Source organism: Apiotrichum porosum, assembly GCF_003942205.1.
Source record: "Apiotrichum porosum strain DSM 27194 chromosome Unknown scaffold_10, whole genome shotgun sequence".
Lineage (NCBI taxonomy): Eukaryota > Fungi > Basidiomycota > Tremellomycetes > Trichosporonales > Trichosporonaceae > Apiotrichum > Apiotrichum porosum.
Window position 1 is genome coordinate 348188 of NW_021167117.1, and position 22846 is coordinate 371033.

Genomic DNA, 22846 nt, shown 5'->3' on the forward strand with positions numbered 1-22846 from the left:
GTTCCATGTCGTCACATCCGTCGCGTCTCAAAAAGCTGGAACACCAAAGCGCACACACAGTGACAGAGGACAAGACCAGAGCGTCGTCGTGCGTGGCTGGCTCCCGGGATCCCTGCGGCCTGCGGCACGCTGCACGGATGGCGCAGCCAGTGTGCGATGGCTAGGCGCAGACCGCAGCCGTTCACCGCCTGTAGCCCGTAGAGAACCGCAGAGCCTGTGCAGCTGGGGGGTACATGTGCGTGCAGACGCGCAGACGTCGTCCCCTGTACGATGGGACGAGTCCAACGGCGGTTGCTCGTCCAACATGACCTGCGTCACTCCCTGTTGCCCTCTCCGTTCTCCTCGTTTGGGGGCGGTGCGCGCCGGCGTCTCCCAGTTCTCTCCCTGGTGGTCTGTTCAGTTAGGCTCGCCGATTGTGCATCTCCGTCCACAAGCGCAGGGATGTGTGCAAAGGGATCCAGTCCGAGATCGGATCGCAAGAGAGCACGGCGCACAGGGCGGGCCGCACACCCAAAAGAGGGGGGGCAGGGGAGAGGGAAAGAAAAAGCAGCCGCGTCGGAGCCTGCGCCATTGTCCTGATCGGGTCATGGGCGGTCGTCGCAGGACACACCAAGCGTCAGGTCTTGTTCAGGTTTCCACACCATAGCGCATCATAGCTCCCATCGGGTCCAGGCTCGCCTGTGTGCTCGTCTGCCATGTACCCTGTATACATGTCCTACAAACCTCATCTCATGCGGCTGTAAGGGGGCCAGAAACGGGCAGAGTGTCGTCGGCGCAAACAGCGCAGCCCGGATGGAACCCACCCGTTCTGTCTCTGTACCTCTGTAACATGACGCTTGTGCCAGCGGCCGGCGCCCAGCTTCCGCAACCCCTTGCACACCATCACTCTCCCACACCATACCCCGCCCAGTCCCTAAACCCGTACTCTCGGCTACGCGCTCGCCCAACCGGCTGGGGCTCGTACATGAGCGAGCGTGTAAGCGTGAGTGCCACTACTCCCGCACACGCACGGGGACGTCCCCGTGGCGTCTACCTGCCATCAACGCCAGTAACGGCTGCACCTGCACCAGAGCAGCCACCCATCAAGGGCAACCGACAGAGACTACATGAACTGTCCTCTTGTCCTTGTCGTTGTCTCGGTATGTAGATCTGCACAGCTACAGGATTCCAGTACCGAACGGCGGCGTGCACGCAGGAACCCGGGCCCCGGCGTGGAACGTGGAACGTGGAACGCAGAGCAGGTGGGCAGGTGGGGCAGGTGGTGGACGGGGTGTGTGTGCCGGTCTTCCACTCTTCTGCACCCGACGAACCGCGTTCGATATATCACATGTAGAATCCAGGACACTGGCAAGGGGGGTTTGCAGGTGCCGACGATGGGGAGAGCACGGACGCGGGTAATGTTCTCGTCCATCCGGTCCCGCGGACGAGGCCGAGAACAGTTCAGTTCGGGTGGGCGGGTGACAGCATGGCAGCGCACTCTTCGTACTCCCTCGACCCCTCGGATGAGGTCATGCGGTCATGACGGACAGGCCGCGTCTCATGTCTGCACACCTCGGACGTGCAGGTTGCAGGTTACGAGTCACAACCCCGTTACGAGAGTGGGTTCTTACCCCCTCTCCACCCACCATTGTGGCGTATCGCGTGCCATGAGGTGTACAGCACGTGTATCTTGTCGACTCCGCGTCCACACCCCTGTGGCCTGTGGCACAGTGGGCAGTGGCGATGGCGACATGGTGGAATAGGGGAGACACACGGGTGGCAAAATGACAGACAGGCATGGTCGACCGTAGTGGTGGTCGCGGTGGGTGTCACAGGTCCTCAGACATGCAGACACCATCGCCAGGCAGCCTCGTTGACATTGCATGTATTTCACCGGTGGCCCGTGTCTGGTGCCCGAGATCCCACCCGGCCCGGTGCCGTGGTGGCTCTCTAGTGGCTCACGTCAATGTCAGTGCCGGGTCTGGTGTTCCAGCTCCGTAAACGCAGGCGACGCATGGCTTTGGTTCTCTCGGACGCGCCATCGTGTCGATCTCGGACCGTATTTCCGTCCGCTGCCACCACCCAACTCCCCCACTTGCTTTCTCGACAGACATCTAGACATTGCAGCTCGACAACGTGTTGGTGTTGTTCGTGTTAGTGTGGTATGCGTCCCACGTTCCAGATTCCACATTCCACCGCGCGTGCCGCGGCTCGCCATCGTTTTGTCACTCCCGCCCGGCTCGCCACACCCAGTGTCGTCGTCCCAGCAACACAAGGGTGCATGCTCGAGGTCGAGAGGGAGGAGTGGCTGGTATGCGTCCCCGGGTATCCCATCCCGTCTGTGGACCGTCCAGACATCAGTACTGTCGTCAGTTGTGCTGTCACGTTGGGTCAAGGTTGCTACATCGCTTCTACGCTTCATCTCCTTCTCTCCATCGCTGCCGCCCCCTCCCCCCCCCACTGCACGCTCCGCTGGGGCTCCGCTTAGGCTCCGCTTAGAGCTTACTGGCCAGCTCGCGCGCCTCGTCGCCGTGCACAAGCACACATGGTCCACCGAGCACGATGCGGTCGGAGAGGTTGTGTTCCTTGATAAAGGCCTCGATCTCGTCGCTCTCGGCGCCGGGCTGGAGCCAGACCGAGTTGGGCTCCTTGGCGGCGTTGCGCGGCGAGGGGAACAGGTCCTTGAGCATCGTGATGCCCACCTTGGGCGAGATGATGAACGAGAGGGACGTGTTGGGGAGGTCGGGCAGGTCGGTCTGGAGCGTCAGCTGGGGACTGGGGACTGGCCACTGGCCACTGGAGACAGGGAAAGGACATGACGGAGAGTCACAAGCGGGCATCTCCGGTCCACGCCCCCCTCCTGCTTCCCGCACACCACACGGCTCTACTCACCACCTTCTCGACGACCTTGAGGCCCTCGATGGGCTTCGAGTTGTCAAACTTGTCCGACGCAGGGCGCACGGGCGTCACGGGCATCTTGCGCTCCTGGTACCAGCGGAGAACCTGGTGGGTCAGCTTGGGAGGTAGGGAAATGGAAGCTGCGGTCGTGCGGCGGGGTCTCCGGCCGGTGGCGGGCTCCTTTCACAACGGTACACCACCGCATCGTACAGTCCCCCAACGCACTCGCCCGCAGGCATCCGCGACACACACCTTGTTGTCAAACTTGGCCGGGTCCTGGATGACGCGGCCGACGACCGCGTACCGCTGCGCAGCCATGAAGCGCTTGGCAGTGGCGGGGATGATCTTGATGGTGTGGGGGTCGACGTGGCCCATTGTGGAGAGTAGCTGGTGGAGTTGGGGGGTGAGTTGGGGGGTTGGTGAGTGATGGAGTGGAAGGAAGGAGAATGGATGCACGAGAGGTGGATGGATGTGTGTTGGCCGCCAGTCGCCGGCGCGCGCGTCAGCCGGGTGGTCGGCTAACCGGCTCGGACCTCGGCTCGACGCTGCCTGCGCTGTCAGTGGATTCCGAATGGCCATTACGATGGTCATGACGGTCTCAAGAAGGATGTCACACCCGGCAGCATACATGAGAGCTTGGAAGTCTCTCTTTGGTCTGTGATCTGTGAGTATGCATGCCGAGTCCGGTTGCTGTTGAGGTGGGTCCAAAGGAAATGTGGATGAAGGCAGGACTCGACGTCATCACCTCCTCACGTCGATCCCGGGGCCTCAAACGACCACAACCTGACTGGTTGAAGGTACTGTCAGGCTTATCGATACGCATGCGACGGGCGACCACCAAGATGATCCATTCATGGTCTTCTCTGTCTACCACGTTGGCCACGGTCCGATCTAGACGCCTGTAGCTACGAGCACCGCGCTTGCACCATACCCAACCGCCCTCGTCCAACCTCACTTCCTCGGCTGGCGGGGGTCGCTCATCGCCTTACTGTCCCAGACCGACCTCGACCCGCCCTTTCCACCCTCGATGAGCAGTGTCTTCTCGGCACTGAAAAGGTTGCCCGCATCAGCACCCCGCTACCACGACTAACCCCCGCTCGCAACGCCAGTTCCACTCACAAGGGATAAGTACAAATGTCCATGGCCTCCCTCGTCCCGCCGACGAGATACGTGCACCCCTCCGGCCCGGCCTTGAAGCCATGCGCATACAGGCCCTCCCCAGGCCCGCCCGGGAAGCCGATAAAGTCGCCCACGGCAGCGGGGACCGTCTCGAGCGGCAGGTTGTGCGGCACCGTCGGCGTCGTGGAGGCGACCGAACAGCCCTCGGGCGGCGGCTGCATGTTGGCGGGCGTGAGGAGGAGGTCGCCGGATCCCGAGATGATGTACATCCACTCTGTCTCGTGCATGTGGTGGTGGATCTCCTGTGACGGGGATTCGTCAGCTATCGTTGTACAGCTAGCTGAGAGGTCCCGGCACGTACGGTCGACTCGCCGTTGGCGGGCAGGACGTTCAAGTGTACACCTGTTGCGCGCCCGAGTCCCGCTGGATGTGTCAGTGGAGTGCATGCTGCATCCATGTACCCACCCATGTCTGACATGGACGCTTGCTTGAACGAGACGCGAGGGTTTAGAAAGTGCCCATGTTCAGTGAGGGCCGCTTGGATGTCGGCGGCCTTCACGAGCGGGTTGCGGTAGGTTGTGGTCGTCGATGGGACAGGCGGGGATGACATGCTTGCTGGTTGGTGCTGAGTGGGCTTGCGGAGTGAGTATGTAGACAAGTGAGGAAGGAACGGACAAAGCTGAAGACTGAAGAGAAAAGGTCAGGAGGTCATGGATCATGGACCGGCGCGGCTGTGATCTAACGGTGTATTTGTGGACTGGGTGACTGGATCTTTGTGGACCTCCGGACCAGGCCGCCGCCTGGCTTCTCGGCACCGAGATCGGAGACGCAACACACGTTCATACCGCAGCGAGCCCTACTGTACACCACCAAAATGAAAGCTTCTACTCCTCATCGTCCTCCTCGGCAACGTCCGCGAGCGCATGGGCCTCGTCGGCAGTGGCCGTGAAGAACGCCTCGCCGCCGCTCTCCTCGTGCGAGAGCAGCGTCTTGCCCTCGGTCGGGTACGTGATCACGTCGACGTTCTTCCTGTCGCCGCCGAGGAGGTAGTGGATGTCCTCGTTGCCAGCGCGCAGCTTGTGCGCCCAGCGGGTACCCGTCGTGCCCGCGGGGAAGCCCGCAAAGTCGCCCGTCTTGACGGGGACCTCCTCAATGAGGACGGCGCCGGCCTGGGGCGGGCGCAGGTCGTCGCTCCGGTGTCCGGCGGGGCGGGCGAGCACGAGTGTGCCCGAGCCCGCGAGGATGTAGATCCACTCGCTCTCGGCCAGGTGGCTGTGGAGAACGGTGCTCTCGCGGCCGGCGGGGAGGACTACGCGGTGGATACCCATGCCCGTCGCGTCCATGCCAGCTAGTCGTGGCCCGTCAGCATTTCGCATTCCGCATGTACGTGCTAGAGAGGATGCACTCACCGAGGTCAGAGATACACGACTGGCGGCGGATCGCCTGCTTGTTCATAAAGTGGACGCGGTCCTCCATGTCCTCCTCAATCTCCTCGGCGGTGACGACGGGCCAGTTGGGCTCCTCGTCGTCGGCGCTGGGACCGGCGTGCGAATGGCCGTGGTCATGGTGGCCACCGCACTGGCTGTGGTCGTGGTCGTCGTGCGAGTGGTCCTCAACGGCCGAGGCCTTTCCCTTTCCCTTGGAGCTGGAGCTGGACATGGTGTTGTGTTGGAGAGTTAATGAAGGTGGAGAAACGCTAACCAGCGAGAATTAAAATATGGATGGACACCGATGACGCAAAAATGTTTGGTGCGTTTGGTGGAGGTTCACCGGATGAACCCTCCAATCTGCATGTACACACATTACAACTGGCGGTATACGTGCGCCTCACTTCGTCTGTGGGTGTTGATGTAATACAGGTGTCTCAAGATATGTATCCTTGTTGCGCTACTTCTTCTTGCTAGGCGACTTGAAAAAGCTCGTGATGGACGGTTGCTGTCGTCAGCGACACTGTGGCTCACACAGGTACTCACTCCCTTGGACTCCTCCTTTGGCTGTTGGCGAACAACCTTTGTCTGCCTGCCGCCTCGAGGAGGATCTTGAATCTCGCGCTTCCTCTTCCCTGGTGTATCCGTCTGAGAGGCAGTCGGCTTGACCTCGTCTTCGTCATCGTCCACAACAACGACTTGGGGAGCGTCCTTCCTTGGTGGCTTGACATCAGCCTTGGATTCCGGTTTGGGCTTGCTCTCTGTAGGCGTTTCGGCCACTGGCTTGATGTCCTCCTTGACGTGGTCATGCTCGAGCTTGGCTTTGGCCTTGACGGGCGAGGCCGCTTGCTTCTGGAAGAACGACTTGATGCCGTCTTTGCGTTCTGCGACGGGCAGGATGTAGTTTTGCTCGCTGTGGCCAATCTTGCCAACCTCGGGGACGACAGGGTAGCTTCTGTGTGAGCTGAGAGCAGAACCATCTCCCAACTCACCTTGCAAGACCCGTAAAACTATGCAGAAGATCGGCTGTACCTCCCTTACCATCCTTCCATCCCTGTGGCGGCTCGCCCAAATCCAACCAGCGTGCAATCTCATCCTGGTCCGTGAGAACACAGGGCATGCGGTCATGCAGCCACGCAATGTCCTTGGCTGGCGTGGTAGTGAGGATTGTAAATGTAGAAAGCGGCACCGGGTTGCCCGTAGGGTACGGTTCGCGGTCGTCGCCTTCCTTGGGCACAAACTTGGACGGCACAGGAGCAGAGTACGTTACTTGGTCCCACAGTCCCGCAAAGAAGAGAATGGGCGGCGCGCTGGCGGTGTCGTTGTCGTGTAGGGGAAGACGCGTAAAGTGGGCCACCTTTGTGGTACCCTTCTTCTGCCACTCGTAGTATCCCTGGGCCGGGATCACGCAACGCTTGTATCCCTTGAGCGCGTGCCACATGCCACCGGAAGAGGGGTCGCTGATGTCAGCTCAATACATTTCTGCGAGCCGTACATGAGTGCCTCGCTGCGTGCGTTGATCGTGTTGAGCGGGCCCGTCGGTGGGAACTTGGTCCAGTGGGGAATGAGACCCCACTGCCTGTGGCGGGTTAGGTTAGACTGGAGTCTCTCACCCACATTGTCTCCATCATAACATCTCCGGTTGATGGGTCACGGCGTACCACAGGTGCACGCTGTCGGGGTGCAATGTTGTAGCTGTTGTCAGCTGGCCATTCACATTACTCGTGGAGCTCACCTGGGCCAAAAGTCCTGTTCGCGTTCCCACTTGATACCCTCCTCCTTGGCGACAGGCATGCACGGGTTGGCCTTGCTCTCCCTTTCAAGCTGCATGTGCGAGCTGGATGCGGCGTCTTGCGAACTCGAAGCCTCGGCAGTGTCCAAGGACGGATCCTGGCCGCCCGCGCCTCCGCCTCGAAGACGTTGAGGACCGCGTCCGTGACCTCCCCCGCCGCCACCCCTCACTCGCGCGCCATCGGGGCCCCCATCGCGTCTGCCGGGGAAAAGACGCGCATACTGGTCTTGCAGTCCTTCGAGAAAGTCGATATGGGCAGCGCCGAGAGCGTATCGTCCGCACATGATCGTTGTTGTCGATGTTGTTGTGAACGAGAGGGTCGTGGTGAAGTGCTCGAGTCCAGTCAACCTCAACCCATATGGTCGCACTAATGACGGCATCGAAAATGGAGATTGGGGGATGTCCATTTTGATTAGCGTTTGTCAATCAATATCCATTAAGCAACACCTAACTGTTGTTTTCGTCGTCCATTTCCTCTCGCTACTCTTCTCCAAAAGGCAGGTAGGAGCACATATACCGCTCCCCAGCCTCCTCGGTGATACCCATGCCGCAACGCAAGGCATTCCCCACCACTCCGCCGCCACCAGACCCAGACCGGCCGTTCGAGGTCGGGCGAGTCTACCTCGTCGTCCGCGCCAGTGGCCCACCGCGTATGTAGTCTGGTATAACGGCCCCTCCCGCACTTGGCTGACCTGCAGGCCCTGCGACTGTGCTCAACTCGCGTGTGGGCAGGCTTGGAAAACGCGAGGCATACATCTCGTTTACGGGCGAAGACAAGCGCCTCGACGCATGGGTGCCCTCCTCGGCTCTTGGCGATGAGGTCGCTGCTGCTGGCCCAAGCAGACTCCCAGCTTTGAATGGAGGGGTAGGTGAAAGCCTACAGGATGATATCTAACCTCTCAGGACCCCGGACCAAGCACGAGTGTCAACGGCCGCGCCAACTCGGCCCCTGCTCCGACCTCTGAGCGCTCGACCCCGGAACGCGAGCATGCAATCGTCACCCGCGTTCGCAACTTTGAAGACGTCCGTTTTGGCGAGTACCTCGTGCGAACATGGTACTATTCACCGTACCCGATGCCTATCGATACAGCTGGAGGTGTAAATGGGGGTGCTGGCGCAGGCTCGTCTACTGCTGCAGCCGCGTCGCCGGCGCTGGCGCCCGAGTCCAAGCGCGGCGGGCGGAAACGCAAGGAGGCTCCCGCTGCTGATGAAAAGGAGCGCCAGCGCCTGGGACCGCGCACGACGAGTGATGTGCTGTCCGTCGGCGTGGGCAAGGGTGGAGAAGGCGCTCGTGGCCGACTCTGGGTCTGTGATGTGAGCTAGGATTGTGTTGATTTGAGCTGACATCCAGCTGTGCTTCAAGTATATGCGCACACGGGCAGGATGGGACATGCACTCGGTGGGTCTCCTTCACACTCTATGTGCCTCGTCTAACCCAGCAGTCATCATGCTCGATGCTCCAGCCGCCAGGCAGGAGAGTGTACCAGCGTGGCAGCTACACCATTTGGGAAATCGACGGCGCGCAGGCCACTCTCTACTGCCAGAACCTGAGCCTGTTTGGCAAGCTGTTCATAGACCATAAAGTGAGTGCAGTGGCTGTAAAGACCCGCTAACCCTCCCAGTCCGTCTTCTTCCACGTGAGCTTCAATTTGCTCACTCCAAGCTAACGACCAGGTGGAGAACTTTCTCTTCTACGTCATCTGCGACGCTGCGACGTCGAAACGAGATCAGGTCATGGCATTCTTCTCAAAGGTGGGTCTCTTCTTACTCTGTGGGTTCTAACCCGCCCAGGAGAAGTTTTCGTATGACGACTACAACTTGGCGTGTATCGTCACCTTCCCTCCCCACCAGAACCGAGGTTTTGGCAAGCTGCTCATCGAGTTCAGTAAGTGGTGCTTATAGTACGTCTCTGACACCACACAGGCTACTACCTCACTCGGCACCCCTCGACGCGTCCCGCCTCTGGCTCGCCAGGTACACCTGAACGCCCTCTGTCAGACCTCGGCCTGAAGGGATACATGGCATACTGGGTCGCGGTCGTGCTCCGTGTTTGCCGCTCTCTTCTCGCCGAGGGGGACTCGGCACCGACGCCGACCGTCACGCCCAAGAAGCCCGCGTCGACAGAAGGCCGTTCCCTGCGTGTCCGCAAGCGCGCGTCGCAGGCCCCTGACGACAAGGTTGTCGTCAATGGTGTTGGTGGGTGCCCAAGCCTTGTGGCAGCTCTGGCTAACCCATTCAGACCTCGCCAAGCGACCAGACCCCACTCATTCTGGTCACTACGCCATCATCACTACCGTTGCGACTCTGGCTCGTGCCTGCCATCTGCGGACCGACGATGTGCAGCTCGTCCTAGCAGAACTTGGGTTCCTGCGATACAGACGACATGTGCCGCCTGAACCCAAGGACCACGCCGATGGAGAAGACGAGACTGAAGCAGACAAAGTGGAGGAGGAGCTGGGAGAGTGGCAGGACATCGAGGTTGTTATCACGCGTGAGAGTGTGGATGAGATGTGGGCCAAGTGGCGCGTCCGCGAGCACGGTGTGCTCGAGGAAAAGTATGTGCTGCTCTAGGCCATGTTTTATAGTTTTCTGGGTTCATGCATGGCGCATGCTGTTCATACCATTTTGTAAACCCATTAAGGAAGCGTTCCCCAGCAGCATTAGACGCTTGTGTAGTCTGGGATAAATTCCGAAAACAATTCGGGCCAAATATTCCTCCACCCCTCTCCTGCCATGATCACAGCGTCGAGGTCGAACCCATCCACAACATCACCAACCCACGACCTTTACCAACCCACGACCTTTACCAACCGCCGACCCATCCCGCATCCACCACAATGGCGGAGACAGCTGCCGGACCCTCTCGCGCAGCGACCGTGCAGGACGAGACCGACGATGTCGCCATGAACGGCGCCGGTGCTGGCCCCAGCACGGCCAACAGCAACGGCAATGGCGTCAAGAACGAGGTCGATGGCGACGAGGCAGAGGGGGAGGGGTTGGGAGAGGACGGGTTGCCACGTAACGCGTGTGCGACGCTGTACCTCCACAACCTGAACGAGAAGGTCCGGATACCTGGTATGTGTTTACCGCCCTGCCGCCGTGTTGGTGCTGGCGAGCTCCGGTTGTGACGCGCGAGGTCAATCGGCGTCACTGTGCTCATCGCGCATCTGGACACCGAGGGCGCCTGCACCTCCACACATGGCTGTGCCATCTCTTCTATGCCTGTGACGTCCAGCTGACAACTTGCAGTCATGAAGGAGACCCTCGCGTCGCTCTTCAAGCCCTACCGCCCCATTACTCCCATTGTCGCCCACCGCAACACGCGGATGCGCGGACAGGCGTTTGTGAGCTTTCACGACAAGGCAAGCGCGGAGAAGGCGCGTAGCGACGTCAACGAGTTCCCCCTGTATGGCAAGCCCATCGTGAGTAGTTCTGTTCTTCGGCACCGGTTGGTAAAGGAGGGGAGGTACCTCCAGCGATGGGAACTACCTCGTCCTCTTTCACCACACCGCGCCCACGAGATAAGTGTAGAGAAGAGCACAGCTAATCTCCCAGATCATCTCGTATGCCAAGACTAGGTCAGACGCGGTGATCGTCGCCGAGGACGGAGAGGAGGCGCTGGAGGAGTGGAAGAAGGTCCGGCTGGAGGACAAGAGTGGGTTCCCTCGTCGTGATGTTCGCTAACCCAACAGAGGTGAAAAGGAGGACAAATCCTATTCGCCTGAAGGCGCGCGCAAAGCAAAAGGCTGGCGGTGAGTGCCAAGCAGACAGCATGACCAGACCCCAGGCTGACAACTTTTTTAGACGACGGCGAGGCCCCCGCGGCCAAGAAGCCGCGCATGCAGATGCCAGACGAGTACCTGCCACCCAACAACGTCCTGTTTGTCCAGAACCTGCCCGAGGGAACCACGCAGGACGACCTGCGCGACGTCTTCGAGCAGCACGCCGGTCTCCTCGAGATCCGTACCATCCCGGCCAAGCGCGACATTGCGTTCATCGAGTTTGCAGACGAGGCGACGGCCATGGTGGCCAAGGACGCCCTGCACAACTTTAAGATCGATGGCGAGACCAAGATGAAGGTGAGTGACATAAAGCTTAGCTAAAGTAGCATTGCAGACATAGCTGACAGTTCGTCTCCAGGTCACGTACGCGAGGAAGTAGACTGGTTCCCAAATGTATTGTTTCTAGGCACCCTGCTGGCTGTGATGCGTCGGGGTACTGACTTACTGACAATGGATGCGACACTGTTGCACTCAAAGGCTAGTTGCTCTTGTGTTTCAACACACGGGTTTGAGTGTTTGTGTATGTTGCACACAGTGCATGGCACGGCGTCGACGCAACGGGAGCGTGGTTTCACCGAGGGAAGTGAATGGCTGCCTGCTCTGAGCGGCTGCGTAGTGCTTTGCCACGGGTAATGTGCAGCGACAGCACTGCAGCGCAACGATTCAGCAATACGAGCTGCCTCGAGGTTGGGCTTGATCGCGTGAGCTTTGCTCCATGGACATTGAGAGAAGAGGAGCCCAACAGTGCGCGGATGATAAAAAGAAAATGAGGTTGTTGCTAGCCTGAAGCTGTTTCCCACCACACCTTCCTCCCATGTCATCCAGTCCTCCTCTCCCCACGGTGCACGAGGGTGACACGTACACATGATGGGCTATGCTCACGCACCTCACGCGTGCACCCTGCCTCCTAAGCTCCTTGCGAGTGCAAACCAAGGGTCGTTGACGGATAACGACCGTGGGAGAACCGACTCGTCATTGTCGCCACCCGCGAGCCGTCGATGGGTTCATCCGAAGCATGCCTGGACGCGTCTGTTGCTTCCTCCATCTCACTCACTAGCATATCCCAACACACACATATACCGGGCGTGATGCCGTCGCCTCCGGAGAACTCCCTCCTCAACCTACTCAACCCCTATGCGTCGGTGGTACGCAGCGTAACCGCCGCTGGGGATCGCGATGACGACAGCGGCGATACCAGCACCGCGCCGCCCGACTCGCCATCCGCCGTCCTCCTCCGCGAGCTGCAGTCGGCCTCGAGCGATAACAACCCCAAGGGCTCTGGGGTTGGTGTTGGTGGCCAGCTAATGTCTCGCGGCAGGTCCCGTGCAAGCGGCACCGGCGCGTCCCCGCCCCTGTCCCCGACGCCCAAGCCAGGCCGTTCGGCTTCGTCGTCGTCGACCTCTGGTCCCTCCCCCGCCTCGGCGTCCGCTTCGGGAGGCTCGTCCATCCCCGCAGCCATCCGTCCATCACATCTCCTGGAGGATAGCAGCAGCGACGACGAGGGGCCTCCCGCATCGCTCATGTTCGATGCCGGGCAGCAGACGCCAACGCGTCAGTCCCCCAGGGGTCATGGTGCTCCCACCGCTGGCCTCCCAGCCGGTGGACTTGCCTTGCCGCCCCGCTGGGCAAAGGGCAAGGACACGAGTCGCTCTCCGGGTCCCTTCCGTCGCCGGCCTTCAAGCACGAGCAGTAGTACGCAGTCGCCCACGTCGCCTGGTCGACCGGCCGATGTTCTACCCGCGCTGGCCGCGATCCCAGCCATCCCCATGATCAGCGGCACATCTACCGAGTCGTCCTCCCACTCTCCTACTACAAGCACTGATACTGAGGAGCTCGTAGCAGACACGCACCCGCTCGTGCAGCCGCGCAGGATATCGCAGCTGCCGCCAGAGTCTCCTCCGACCCCAGGCCCCAGCTCGGCCCGCACTCGTACCAAGGGCAAGCACAAGTATCACGCCCTTGGGACCGATGAGCGGCGTCGGAGCAGTGGCAGCCGGGACAGGCAGCCGAGTGTCCGTAGGGCCGGTCTTAGCGGGTACAACAAGGCGCTGTGGAAGTGGGTCAACGTGGTCGACCTCGACGGGTTCCTTCAGGAGGTGAGCTGCAGCAGCCCCGTCCACAGCTGACAACAGGTGTATGGCTACTACAAGGGCAAGGGGATATGGTGTATTGCGCTCGCGCGCGTGCTCAACCTCCTCACTACGTTCTTCGTTATTGGCTTTTCCACTTTCCTCACTTCGTGTATCGACTATGGCAAGCTGGCCAGGACGGTCGCCGGTCCCAACGACATTGCGCGCTTGGACGACGTGCTGATCCCCCAGTGCGTGACACGCGGGTCGTTTGCGCACATGCTCTTCATCCTCTCGGTGACCGTGTTCTACATCTTCCAACTCGTCACATTTGTGCTTTCCCTCCCGGGCCTGCTGCACATGTACAGGTTCTACACATACCTCCTCGGGGTTCCAGACGTAAGCTCTCTGAACGTATCCGTAGCTGACGCCAGGCGGACATTCAAACCATGCCGTGGCCCGAGGTAGTCCGCCTCGTGGGGGAGATCAAAGACCAGAACCCAGTCACTTCCCTTTCCAATGGTCAGGCCACGGCGTTGGCCGACATGGTAGGGCAAGACGCTGCCAAGTCTGCCCATGCAAAGCTTGACGCTCACGACATTGCCAACCGTATCCTCCGACAGGAGAACTACCTCATCGCTCTGTTTAACAAGGACCTTCTCGATCTCCGTGTCCGTCTCCCGGTCCCGCGCCAGGTCGTCCATCTCGTTCCTCCCGGGCTGCTCACGGGCCCACCCCACGGTGGCCTCCCGCGTAACCAACCCGAGGGAAGACAGTATATCACGTTTGGCGGCAACGGTCTCACCAAAGTGCTCGAGTGGAACCTCCGATTCTGTCTCATGGGATACCTCTTTGACCGTCGTGGACAGGTCCGCAAGGAGGTCGTTCGCGACAAGGGAAGAAAAGATCTGGTCGAAGAGTGCGTTACTACTCGGGGCATTGCTAACGCTCAGGCTGCGGAAACGCTTCATCTTCATGGGCGTGGTCAACGCGCTCTTTGCGCCGTTCATTGTCCCATATCTCCTTATCTACTCGTTCTTCCGTTACTTTGAGGTGGGTCGATAGTTCTTGATGAAACTGACCCATCAGGAATATCACAAGAACCCGTCATATATTGGGAGCAGGCAGTATACACCGTACGCCCAGTGGCGATTCCGCGAGTTCAACGAGCTCCCACACCTCTTTGAACGCCGTCTCGACCAAAGCTACCCTGTGGCCAAGGAGTACATTGACCAGTTCCCCAAGGAGCGGACGGCGTTGATTATGCGGTGAGCTTTGCCGCAGATCACACAGCTGACAAGCCAGATTCGTCGCGTTCATCGCTGGTTCGTTTGCGGCCGTCCTGCTCGCCGCCTCGCTCATCGACCCGGACCTCTTCCTCCACTTTGAGATTACCCCTCACCGTACTGTCCTCTTCTACCTCGGTCTCTTTGGTTCCATCCTCGCCATCGCGCGTGGTATGGTCCCCGAGGAGAACTTTGTGTTCGACCCAGAGTACCTCATGCGCGAGCTGGTGCGATACACGCACTACCTCCCGAACGAGTGGAAGGGCAAGCTCCACTCGCAGAAGGTGAGCTCACCACCCTCCGCTGAATACGAAGCTGACATTCAGGTGCATGGCGAGTTTGGCCAGTTGTTCCAGCTCAAGGTCGCCATCTTTGCGCGTGAGATTCTCTCGGTCGTCCTCACGCCGTTCATCCTATGGTTCTCGCTGCCCGCGTGCTCTGGTGCCATTATCGACTTTTTCCGCGAGTTTACCGTCCACGTCGACGGCGTCGGGTACGTCTGCTCCTTTGCCGTGTTCGACTTCCACCGCCACGGTGCCGTTGGTGCTGAGGGTGCTGCCGCCGCCGCTGCCGCCGCTACAACAGCCGGTGCGCCGCCCTCGCCCATTGTACGGAGGCGGGATGTCCTCCGCCGTCTCCCCGTGGTCCAGACTCCGCAGCACCCGCACCAGCCAAACTACATGTCCAACGAGCACAAGATGGAAAAGTCGTTTTTGCACTTCAAGGCCACGCACCCGGACTGGCAGCCGAGCGACCCCAGCTCGTCCGTCTTCCTCGATCGCCTCATGGCGCACCACGACGCGCCCGCCGCTCGGTCCTCGCATGGGACTCACGCAGTCCACGGCCACATTGCTGGGTCAGTGTACGCCGGCGGCCGAGGTCTGGGGCTGGGCCTGCAGCTGGGCGGACGACCGCTGGACCTGTCCGCCTCGCCTGGCGAGGACGTGGCTGGCGCCGGCTCCCGCGCACCGGGAAGCAGGTGGTTCCAGCCCGCCGACCTGGCTCCCATGGCCGAGGCGGAGGGCGAGGAGTGTGAGCTTGACGGCGACGGCGAGGCCGAGGCGATGGGGTGGAACCGCCACATCGAGGAGGAAGAGGAGGACGAGGGGCAGGATAGGGGCCTGTTGAGGGACGCGGGGGACATTCTGAGGCAGGTCATGAACAGGTAGAGTGAGAGAGAGAGTGAGAGAGAGAAAGGGTGGTTGTTAAAGTGATACACATTTGCATGAATACAGTTAGTTGTGGAGTTTTAGGGCTGGTGTTTGTCTGGTCAGTCAGTTGCCGGGTGAGCGTCGCATGGGTAGCTCAGCTGTAGACTCTCTTTTGTCCAACTCTGTCCTGCTCGCTTCCTGCCGTGCCTACGCACCATGCATGTTGTACAACTGCGGGCACGCCCGCTGTCGAGAGGGAAGAGAATTATGGCCAAGGACGCGCATACCACCCCCACACCGCACACCTCGTCCCCGCCCGCATCCATTGCTCCCTCTACTGACGCAGCCCATCAAGAGGAAAAAGAGTCGCGGGGTGGGGACAATGATGGGCCCACAGGGGGATGTCAAAATCCAAAAAAAACAGTCTCGTCGTCGTCCGTCGATCGTCGTCCTTCCACTCTTCCTGCTACTGTCCCGGGGAGGCGACACTTAGTTGCCCGAGAGCGCGCGCACGACCTTGGCGGCAATGTGCAGGAAGAAGATGGAGGCGATGAACGAGAGCGCGAGGACAATGACGACGAAGGGGTCACTGTGGGACGTGTCAGCTGGTGTGCGACCAAGACAAGTCATCTCGGTAAGTGATGGAGGGGACGAGGAGCAAGTCGCGGCTGAGTAGCGGGGGGCCTCCACACAGCCGCAGACGCACCCACGGCCTCCCACCTCCCAAGAGTCACCGTCCCACTCACACCTTGAGGCCGGCGTCACCCGAGTCGGTGTAGAGCTTCATCATGGTGTTGCTCGAGCCACCGGCACCGGCGGCACGGGCCGACGAGGGACGCGGGGCGGCGGGGGCACGACGCCTGCAAGTCGAACCGAAGCGCGGAGACGATAATGACCAGGCGAGGAGCGGTTGGCATTTTACGTGAGCAGAAAACGCAAGGAAAAGGGTGTGAGGTGCGTTAGGCAGACAGATACACGCCGTGGTATGGGGGAAAGGGAACAACTGTCAGCACATGGAATCCCAAAGCGCAAAGTCAACAATCCCGGTACGCACCTGACGGCGTTGGCACCGTGGGGGCGCGCGACCTGGTACGCGGAGCCGGCAGCGGCGGCGGGGGGCGAGGAGGGGCGCTTGACGTCGGCCTGGGGTGTGAGCAGGTGGTTCTTTTGACGTGTGGAGTAAAGGAAGCGGGAACCTCCAGTTGTCCAGCCCGAGCTGAGGACAGCCGGAGCTGGAGAACATCGAAAGACCAGGTGGTGGGCACCGAGTCATGGAGATGGCGCACATGACCTGGAGTTCCCCATCTCGACTCGCTGCCCTCCATGTTGTCTTGCTGGCTGGCGTCACACTCACCATGTTGGATGTGTTGGAGATGGGCTGTGGAAGATGGTCGAGGTGGACACGTTAATGGACACCGCGAGGTGTCGCTTGACCCCCCGGCCAGGACGTGGAACGAGGCCCAGCCGAAAGCGGGAGTAAACCCCACACTGAGGCCCCGGGAGCAATGTCGCGTGTCAGTTTGTAATGTGTGTAATTTGTCCAAATGGGTCTGATTTGACTTATTAGGAATCGCGTGGGCCGGGTAGCCGGCGGTGGGCGCGACGAGGGCCCGCCGGTGGAGGCCGAAGGTGCGCGATCCGAACCCAACGGATGACGTGCGAGCGACGGTCGCTGACGATAGCAAACGGGCCTGTAACTTGTTGCTGCTTCTTCTACTGTATAACCCCCCTTCTCTTCCTTTCTTGCCCATCATTCCTTCTCCTCGTCTTCTTCGCCCTCTCGCGTCCCACATCTCGCTCTCGCGCCGCTCACTGTCTACCAAAATGTCAGACGTCTACTCTCTCTCCGTGAGTCACCTTGCTCCCAACCCTTTCCACGAGCAGCCAGCTGTTGCTGCATAGTCCCTCCAGCTGGTTGACCAAGCCCACCCGCAACCATGACCATCTGATGCCCTCCCTCACCGTGTCCACCACACTAACGCTCCACCCTTCAGGCCGCCACCGCCAAGGGCCCCATCCCCTTTGAGCAGTTCAAGGACAAGGCCCTCCTGATCGTCAACGTCGCGTCCAAGTGTGGCCTTACCCCGCAGTACAAGGACCTCCAGGCTCTTCAGGACAAGAACGAGGGCAAGCTCCAGATCATCGGCGTGAGTAGACTGGTCCAGCGAGTGGTCACAGGTGTGGTTACAGGTGTGGTTACAGGTGTGGTTACAGGTGTGGTTACAGGTGTGGTATGGTATGGGGTGTGGTGTGCGAATACCTGGCGTGTGTGGGAGAGGCTGTGCGCTGGAGCTGAACGGTAACGGCCATGTCAGCTCGCACGCCAACTGCCTCTTTCACGGATGTGGTTTGAAGCAAGGCGGGAGGGTTGTTGACCCAGAGCTGGGCGGAACTCAGCTGTCAGCTCGCAGGAGTCTGGCCGACCCACTCCCTTGCCCCTTTCGTTGTCTCTTTGTGCTCTCACAGCTGTGTGTTTCCGATCTTTCAGCTGACGGGCCCAGTTCCCTTGCAACCAGTTCAAGGCCCAGGAGCCCGGTACCGACGAGTAAGCTAAAGGGGCCTGCAGTCTACAACCCACAAGCTGACATGCGCCGCAAGTGAGATCCTCAGCTTCTGCCAGGTCAACTACGGTGTTACCTTCCCTATTGCCAAGAAGGTGAGTTCACGATCCTGCCGTGGCGTGGTGGGAGGACAGGTGACGGTGAGGGGTGTGGGCGGCTTGCGGGATTATACCATGTCCATGCGGACGTGGTACGAATGCTGTCAAGTAACGCACGTGGACCCAGCCGTCTCTGAACCGCTAGCCCAGTGTCCCCTACCTGCTCCCTCCCCACTTGCCCCCTCTACCTGCTATCAGTTGAGGGTTTCCGATGACCGTAACTGACACATCTCCCAGGGCGACGTGAACGGCGCCGACACCCAGCCCATCTACCAGTACCTCAAGGCGCACGCCGAGCCCCCCGTGGAGGACATTGACTGGGTAAGTCGCCCCGCCAGCACGAGCACGAGTTGAGCTCGGTGGCTGCGCCTCCCGGTCTAGGAATCACAGCCATTTGCGTCTCCTTGTCCCCGTCCTCGTCCTCGTACTGGGACTTGACTGACACGTGTCTCCAGAACTTCTCCAAGTTCCTCATCAAGAACGGCAAGGTCCAGTGGTTCCCCGCCCGCTCGACCAAGGTCGTGAGTTGGCTTTTCGTGCTTTCCTAGGATCAAGCTAACAGTGGGTTTTTTAGGCCGACGTCGAGGCTGCGCTCTAGATATATGCGCGGTAGATCTCGGAGGAGCAGCTCGACATAAGAGAAAAAAAATGCAGAAAAAGTGCGAAGAGCAGCATGTGGGAGGTTGGATACCCTGGTGTGGAGTACTGTATCGTAAAGTACGACTGATGACACTGACCCACCTTGGGCTGATGAGAGTAACCCAGTCAGGAGCCAGAGGCATCAATATGGACAGGATTGGGATATTCCAGTCAGAACGACAGACGGCTCGACGAGGTGGCCGTGTGGGCGTGGTTTCGGCAGCGCAACTGTGTCTGCGACTGGGAGAGCAGGTGTTGCCGATCATTGGGACAGTATCCGAACTCAGCGCGCTACGACAAGCCCATACAGTTCTTCTTTCTCTCGCCCAATGTGGTGGTCAATTTCGACGCGTCGTCCGATACAAGCCAGGCCCCCGCTGTCCGAAACCGCGCCTTCAACCGAACAAGCTCGGCATCAAACATCAACAACAAATAACATAATAACACCAAACAAAAACGACAGCAATTGACATAAGCGGCGTCGCACCTTTTTTACTGCGAAAGGAACAACGAACGACAGGCGCGGCCTCGTTCTCGTTGGCCGCTCGTCCTTGGCCTGGCAGTGTGAGTGTGCTCTGCGGCCGGTTGGCCGCGCCGTTGCCTTGGCCTATGCCCTATGCCACGAGCCTCGCGCCCGGTTCACGTCCACGGCCACGGATCACATTATCGATCCCCACCACCCCATGCCACGCCGACCAGAGTCTACGAAACCTACTTGCTCAGACACGCGCTCCGGGCGTCGATTTTCCTGGAAAATCTCGTCATCTACGCGTGTGCGCGCGCGGTGACAGAACAGTAGTGGACATGTTCCAATCAGGAGATATATCCCGATGTGGCGATGGATGTGGATGTGGATTATGGGCCGGGATGCAGAAAAAAGGTCCACAAGGGCCATGCCGTGGCCGTACCGATCTGGCAGGGGCGGCACCAATGAACGCCGAGAACAGAGAGAAGAATAACGTAGCGTCACAGGTGGACGCGCCTGAGGTGCTTGGTGCTTGATGGCCGGGCGACCAGGACGCGTCACGGGCGAGAGCGAACCGTTGCAAAATAAAACGTAAAACAGGGTGTTTGGGCACGATGCCATGTTCCTTCCTCGACGTTCCCGAAACGCGCGGGCTCCACTGGACGTTACAGTACGTCCACAAGCAGTCTCGTATTTCTGCATCGTACCGTATCACGGGCTAGGGCAGTGACCAAATGGCCTCTCCCATCGGTGGTTATATCGGATCCTACGGTTGGACGGATATCCCGAGCCAGCGGGGGCGGCTGGGCGCGGTGATCGGAGCCACCAACGCGACAGGGCGTGCTGCCATTCCGCCACACACGCCCCGACGGGTTTGTTTATGCTTTGCTTTGCTTTGTGAGATGAGATGAACGGGCTCCACCGGTTCCAGAATTCCAGGCAAGGCGACAAGAATCACGACGGACACGACACACGGGAAGCCGGCCGGCGCGGCCGGCATGTCGCGACGGATGGTACGGAGGCTATCTGGACTTTTTTTTGTGAGAGCATGTGGGCGCGCCACCGTCTGTTGTTGTTGCCAAAAAAAGAGGACAAGGTTCAGCGAAATGAGCGATCGTCGAGGCGGGTCCCGGCGGCTGTCGAACCGGCTGGACATGTTGGACAATGCAGATTGCAGAGGCGCAGAGGGTCCATCAGGCATAATAAGTCGGGGGCTATACGGCAGCGGTATGGCACTGTATGGGCAGCGTATGGCAGAGTATGAAGTGACTGGCAGGCTGGGTGGGTGTGGCTCGTCTCGTGGGATGGTCACGCGGCAATGAACGAACGCGTGCCTGTGAGTGTCGTTGTCGTATGATCTCCTGTGGGATCTCCCTGGGGTCGGTTGATCCGTGGGGTCTCGACCAGCCGGTCAGCGTGTGGGTGGGTGGTCAGTGACGAGTGTTACCTGGACTGGCCATGACAGACCCGCTGTGGCCACCCAGCGGTACGATGAGTGCAGTGCACACTCACTGGGATCACTGGGCCGAGCCACAAGCCACCAGACACGAGCCACGAATCCCGCTGACGGCTGCTGGCTGCTGCTGGTGACAACGTCGACCAACCTCGTGTGTCCGCGTGATGCCATGCAGAGTACCCACTTGCGTATGCCGTGAGAGCCACCTTACCGAGCAGCGGAGAGTTTGCACGACTGAGCCTCTTTATTGCATTGCGGTGTGACATGGAGTGTGAGATGTGCCAAGCAAGGCCCGTCGGAGAGAGAGCAGACCTTGCCACTCAAACTCTGTTCACGGCCGTCGGGGCCGTCAAGTGGAGGGAGGGGGAGTGCAGATGGGCGCAGAGGCTTCAGAGAGAGGACTGCAGCGGTTCCCCGCGGTCTTGTGCCGGCAGGCAACGACAAGTGGCCAACAGCCAAGTTTGCCACGCGAAAGGATGATGGGCCGTAAAAGTGTGAGATGGGCCAGCTGCCTTGATGCGCAAACCACCAGATTGGAAACATGCAACAGGTTACAGGCTCTTTGCGATGATGCAGAGGCGTTTAAGGCCTTTACCATGCCGTCGTGCCAGCTAGGTATTGTGTGTGTGGGGGAGAGCCACCTTTTGCTCGCATCACCCCAGCCACGAGGCCACCAGGCCACAGGGCCCACGGATCACTAGGAACAACGTCTGAACGTCTGAACGTGGGACCGGGCCGTCAACGCGCGCGTCAACGTAAAAAGGACACAGGCACTGCTCCGGTGGCCCGGTGGGCGGTCAGAGAGTGCGTAACGCCTCGCCCCTTAGGGCCGCCGCCTCTGGCTGTGAGCAGTGGGAGGGGGCAAGAGAGAGGGGGGGGGGGCTTGACAACATGGCGACGACACATGGAGAACGAAGGACGATGGACCCCGGGGGGGTATGGGTGTGTATTGCACTGCCCCCCCTCCCAAGCTGAAATACACATAGAGGATGGGCCGGCTGGGGGAACAGGACCGCGTTGTGTTGTTCTCTCTCTGTGTCGCGGTCTGTCTGGTGGCGTCGGCACGGTGAAAGCCTAAATAATGACGTGTAGTGGAGTTAAAATTGCCGTGTTTGGCAATTTGAGGGTTTGGGAGCGTGTGTGATAGTGGCTGAGGGGGTGAGGTGTGTGTGTGTGTCGGCAGGCGGCGGGGGGGCTGGGCTGGGGTGCGCTGCCAGAGGGAACGTCCTGGGGGCGGGGGAGGGGGAGAGGAGAGAGAGCGAGTGCTGGGCTGTGCCCCCCCCGGCCGCCTGGCTCGCTGCCATACCACCCAGCGCGGTCTCTGGTCCCCCGCGCGCCAGTCATCAACAACAGCCCATACAACCCCCTCTTCATCCCATCTCTGATCACACCCACACACCCCCAACCACACCCACACTCGTTTGACCACCACCTCGTCCTCCTTCACTCCCGGCACCTCGTCCTCTTCATCCACCGCTCCCCACTGCACAAACCAGTGCACAACGCCCCCCTTGCACCCCTCTCCCCGCGCTCATTTCGTTCTCTACCGCCCGCCCGCCAGCCCCCGCGTGTTTAGTGTGACCTGGACCCCTCTTCTTGGTGAGTTTTCGCCGTGGGCGGCGATGAAAAAGAGTGCAAATGGTCGAAAGAGAGCAAAGACACAAACAAGTGTGGTGATGGAGGACCAAGGGTTGGGCAGCGACGGGTGCAGAGCAGGTGGGGATGGATGTGCGCCAACCTTCCATGCCTGTCAAACCAAAGCAGGTTGTGTGACAACAAAACGGTGGACGCTTGCCTGAAGGGGCAGCATCCCTTTGTCTCTGTCTCTCCATTTTTCCTAGGTTGGATGCTTCCTTCCTGGAAGAGGAAACATGAGAACGTTTCGTCGCATCCATTCATTCAATGGGCCGCAAACGATCCCATCAAAGGGTAGCGCGAGCCTGGGATGCTCGTCATCTGGTGGACGGGGGGTCCTCACAACTGCCCAGTTGGGCGGCATCGCACCCACACACCCACTGGTGGTGGCCGCTTGCAGCCACCATCATGTCTCTGCATCTGCATCTGCATCGTCCATCCGTCTCCCTCCTGCACTCGCGGCCATGCGTTGAGAGAGGTGTCCCGCG

The 22846-nt window shown here is 60.1% G+C and overlaps 9 protein-coding genes across 9 annotated transcripts; 4 read left to right on the top strand and 5 right to left on the bottom strand.

Annotated features, from left to right (window-relative positions):
- Positions 1–2474: 2474 nt before the first annotated feature.
- On the bottom strand, positions 2475–3252 carry EHS24_001260 (uncharacterized protein; the record flags this gene model as incomplete). Its single annotated transcript, XM_028617061.1, has 3 exons — positions 2475–2735; positions 2872–2982; positions 3130–3252. The coding sequence occupies 3 exons, from the start codon at positions 3250–3252 to the stop codon at positions 2475–2477; spliced, it is 495 nt and encodes a 164-aa protein (XP_028474368.1).
- A 576-nt stretch (positions 3253–3828) lies between these two features.
- EHS24_001261 (uncharacterized protein) lies at positions 3829–4606 on the bottom strand (the record flags this gene model as incomplete). Its single annotated transcript, XM_028617062.1, has 4 exons — positions 3829–3925; positions 3997–4298; positions 4358–4419; positions 4462–4606. 4 exons carry the CDS (start codon positions 4604–4606, stop codon positions 3829–3831), a joined length of 606 nt encoding a protein of 201 aa, XP_028474369.1.
- Positions 4607–4880: 274 nt separating this feature from the next.
- EHS24_001262 (uncharacterized protein) lies at positions 4881–5655 on the bottom strand (the record flags this gene model as incomplete). Its single annotated transcript, XM_028617063.1, has 2 exons — positions 4881–5344; positions 5406–5655. 2 exons carry the CDS (start codon positions 5653–5655, stop codon positions 4881–4883), a joined length of 714 nt encoding a protein of 237 aa, XP_028474370.1.
- A 228-nt stretch (positions 5656–5883) lies between these two features.
- On the bottom strand, positions 5884–7622 carry EHS24_001263 (uncharacterized protein; the record flags this gene model as incomplete). Its single annotated transcript, XM_028617064.1, has 6 exons — positions 5884–5931; positions 5970–6378; positions 6416–6883; positions 6919–7002; positions 7041–7118; positions 7159–7622. The coding sequence occupies 6 exons, from the start codon at positions 7620–7622 to the stop codon at positions 5884–5886; spliced, it is 1551 nt and encodes a 516-aa protein (XP_028474371.1).
- A 137-nt stretch (positions 7623–7759) lies between these two features.
- EHS24_001264 (uncharacterized protein) lies at positions 7760–9786 on the top strand (the record flags this gene model as incomplete). The annotated part of the gene is made up of 10 exons (XM_028617065.1): positions 7760–7865; positions 7914–8080; positions 8119–8529; positions 8579–8614; positions 8679–8798; positions 8838–8852; positions 8890–8967; positions 9007–9100; positions 9139–9411; positions 9455–9786. The coding sequence occupies 10 exons, from the start codon at positions 7760–7762 to the stop codon at positions 9784–9786; spliced, it is 1632 nt and encodes a 543-aa protein (XP_028474372.1).
- Positions 9787–10052: 266 nt separating this feature from the next.
- EHS24_001265 (uncharacterized protein) lies at positions 10053–11376 on the top strand (the record flags this gene model as incomplete). Its single annotated transcript, XM_028617066.1, has 6 exons — positions 10053–10290; positions 10465–10637; positions 10771–10870; positions 10908–10967; positions 11020–11294; positions 11356–11376. 6 exons carry the CDS (start codon positions 10053–10055, stop codon positions 11374–11376), a joined length of 867 nt encoding a protein of 288 aa, XP_028474373.1.
- Positions 11377–12085: 709 nt separating this feature from the next.
- Positions 12086–15521, top strand: ATG9 (autophagy protein atg9; the record flags this gene model as incomplete). The annotated part of the gene is made up of 7 exons (XM_028617067.1): positions 12086–13093; positions 13148–13465; positions 13501–13985; positions 14020–14119; positions 14156–14334; positions 14372–14636; positions 14679–15521. 7 exons carry the CDS (start codon positions 12086–12088, stop codon positions 15519–15521), a joined length of 3198 nt encoding a protein of 1065 aa, XP_028474374.1.
- A 471-nt stretch (positions 15522–15992) lies between these two features.
- SBH1 (Arf guanine nucleotide exchange factor sbh1) lies at positions 15993–16860 on the bottom strand (the record flags this gene model as incomplete). Its single annotated transcript, XM_028617068.1, has 4 exons — positions 15993–16092; positions 16250–16363; positions 16558–16646; positions 16858–16860. 4 exons carry the CDS (start codon positions 16858–16860, stop codon positions 15993–15995), a joined length of 306 nt encoding a protein of 101 aa, XP_028474375.1.
- Positions 16861–17327: 467 nt separating this feature from the next.
- Positions 17328–18760, top strand: EHS24_001268 (uncharacterized protein; the record flags this gene model as incomplete). Its single annotated transcript, XM_028617069.1, has 7 exons — positions 17328–17351; positions 17498–17650; positions 18005–18048; positions 18102–18159; positions 18400–18483; positions 18618–18683; positions 18737–18760. 7 exons carry the CDS (start codon positions 17328–17330, stop codon positions 18758–18760), a joined length of 453 nt encoding a protein of 150 aa, XP_028474376.1.
- Between the last annotated feature and the right edge of the window lie 4086 nt (positions 18761–22846).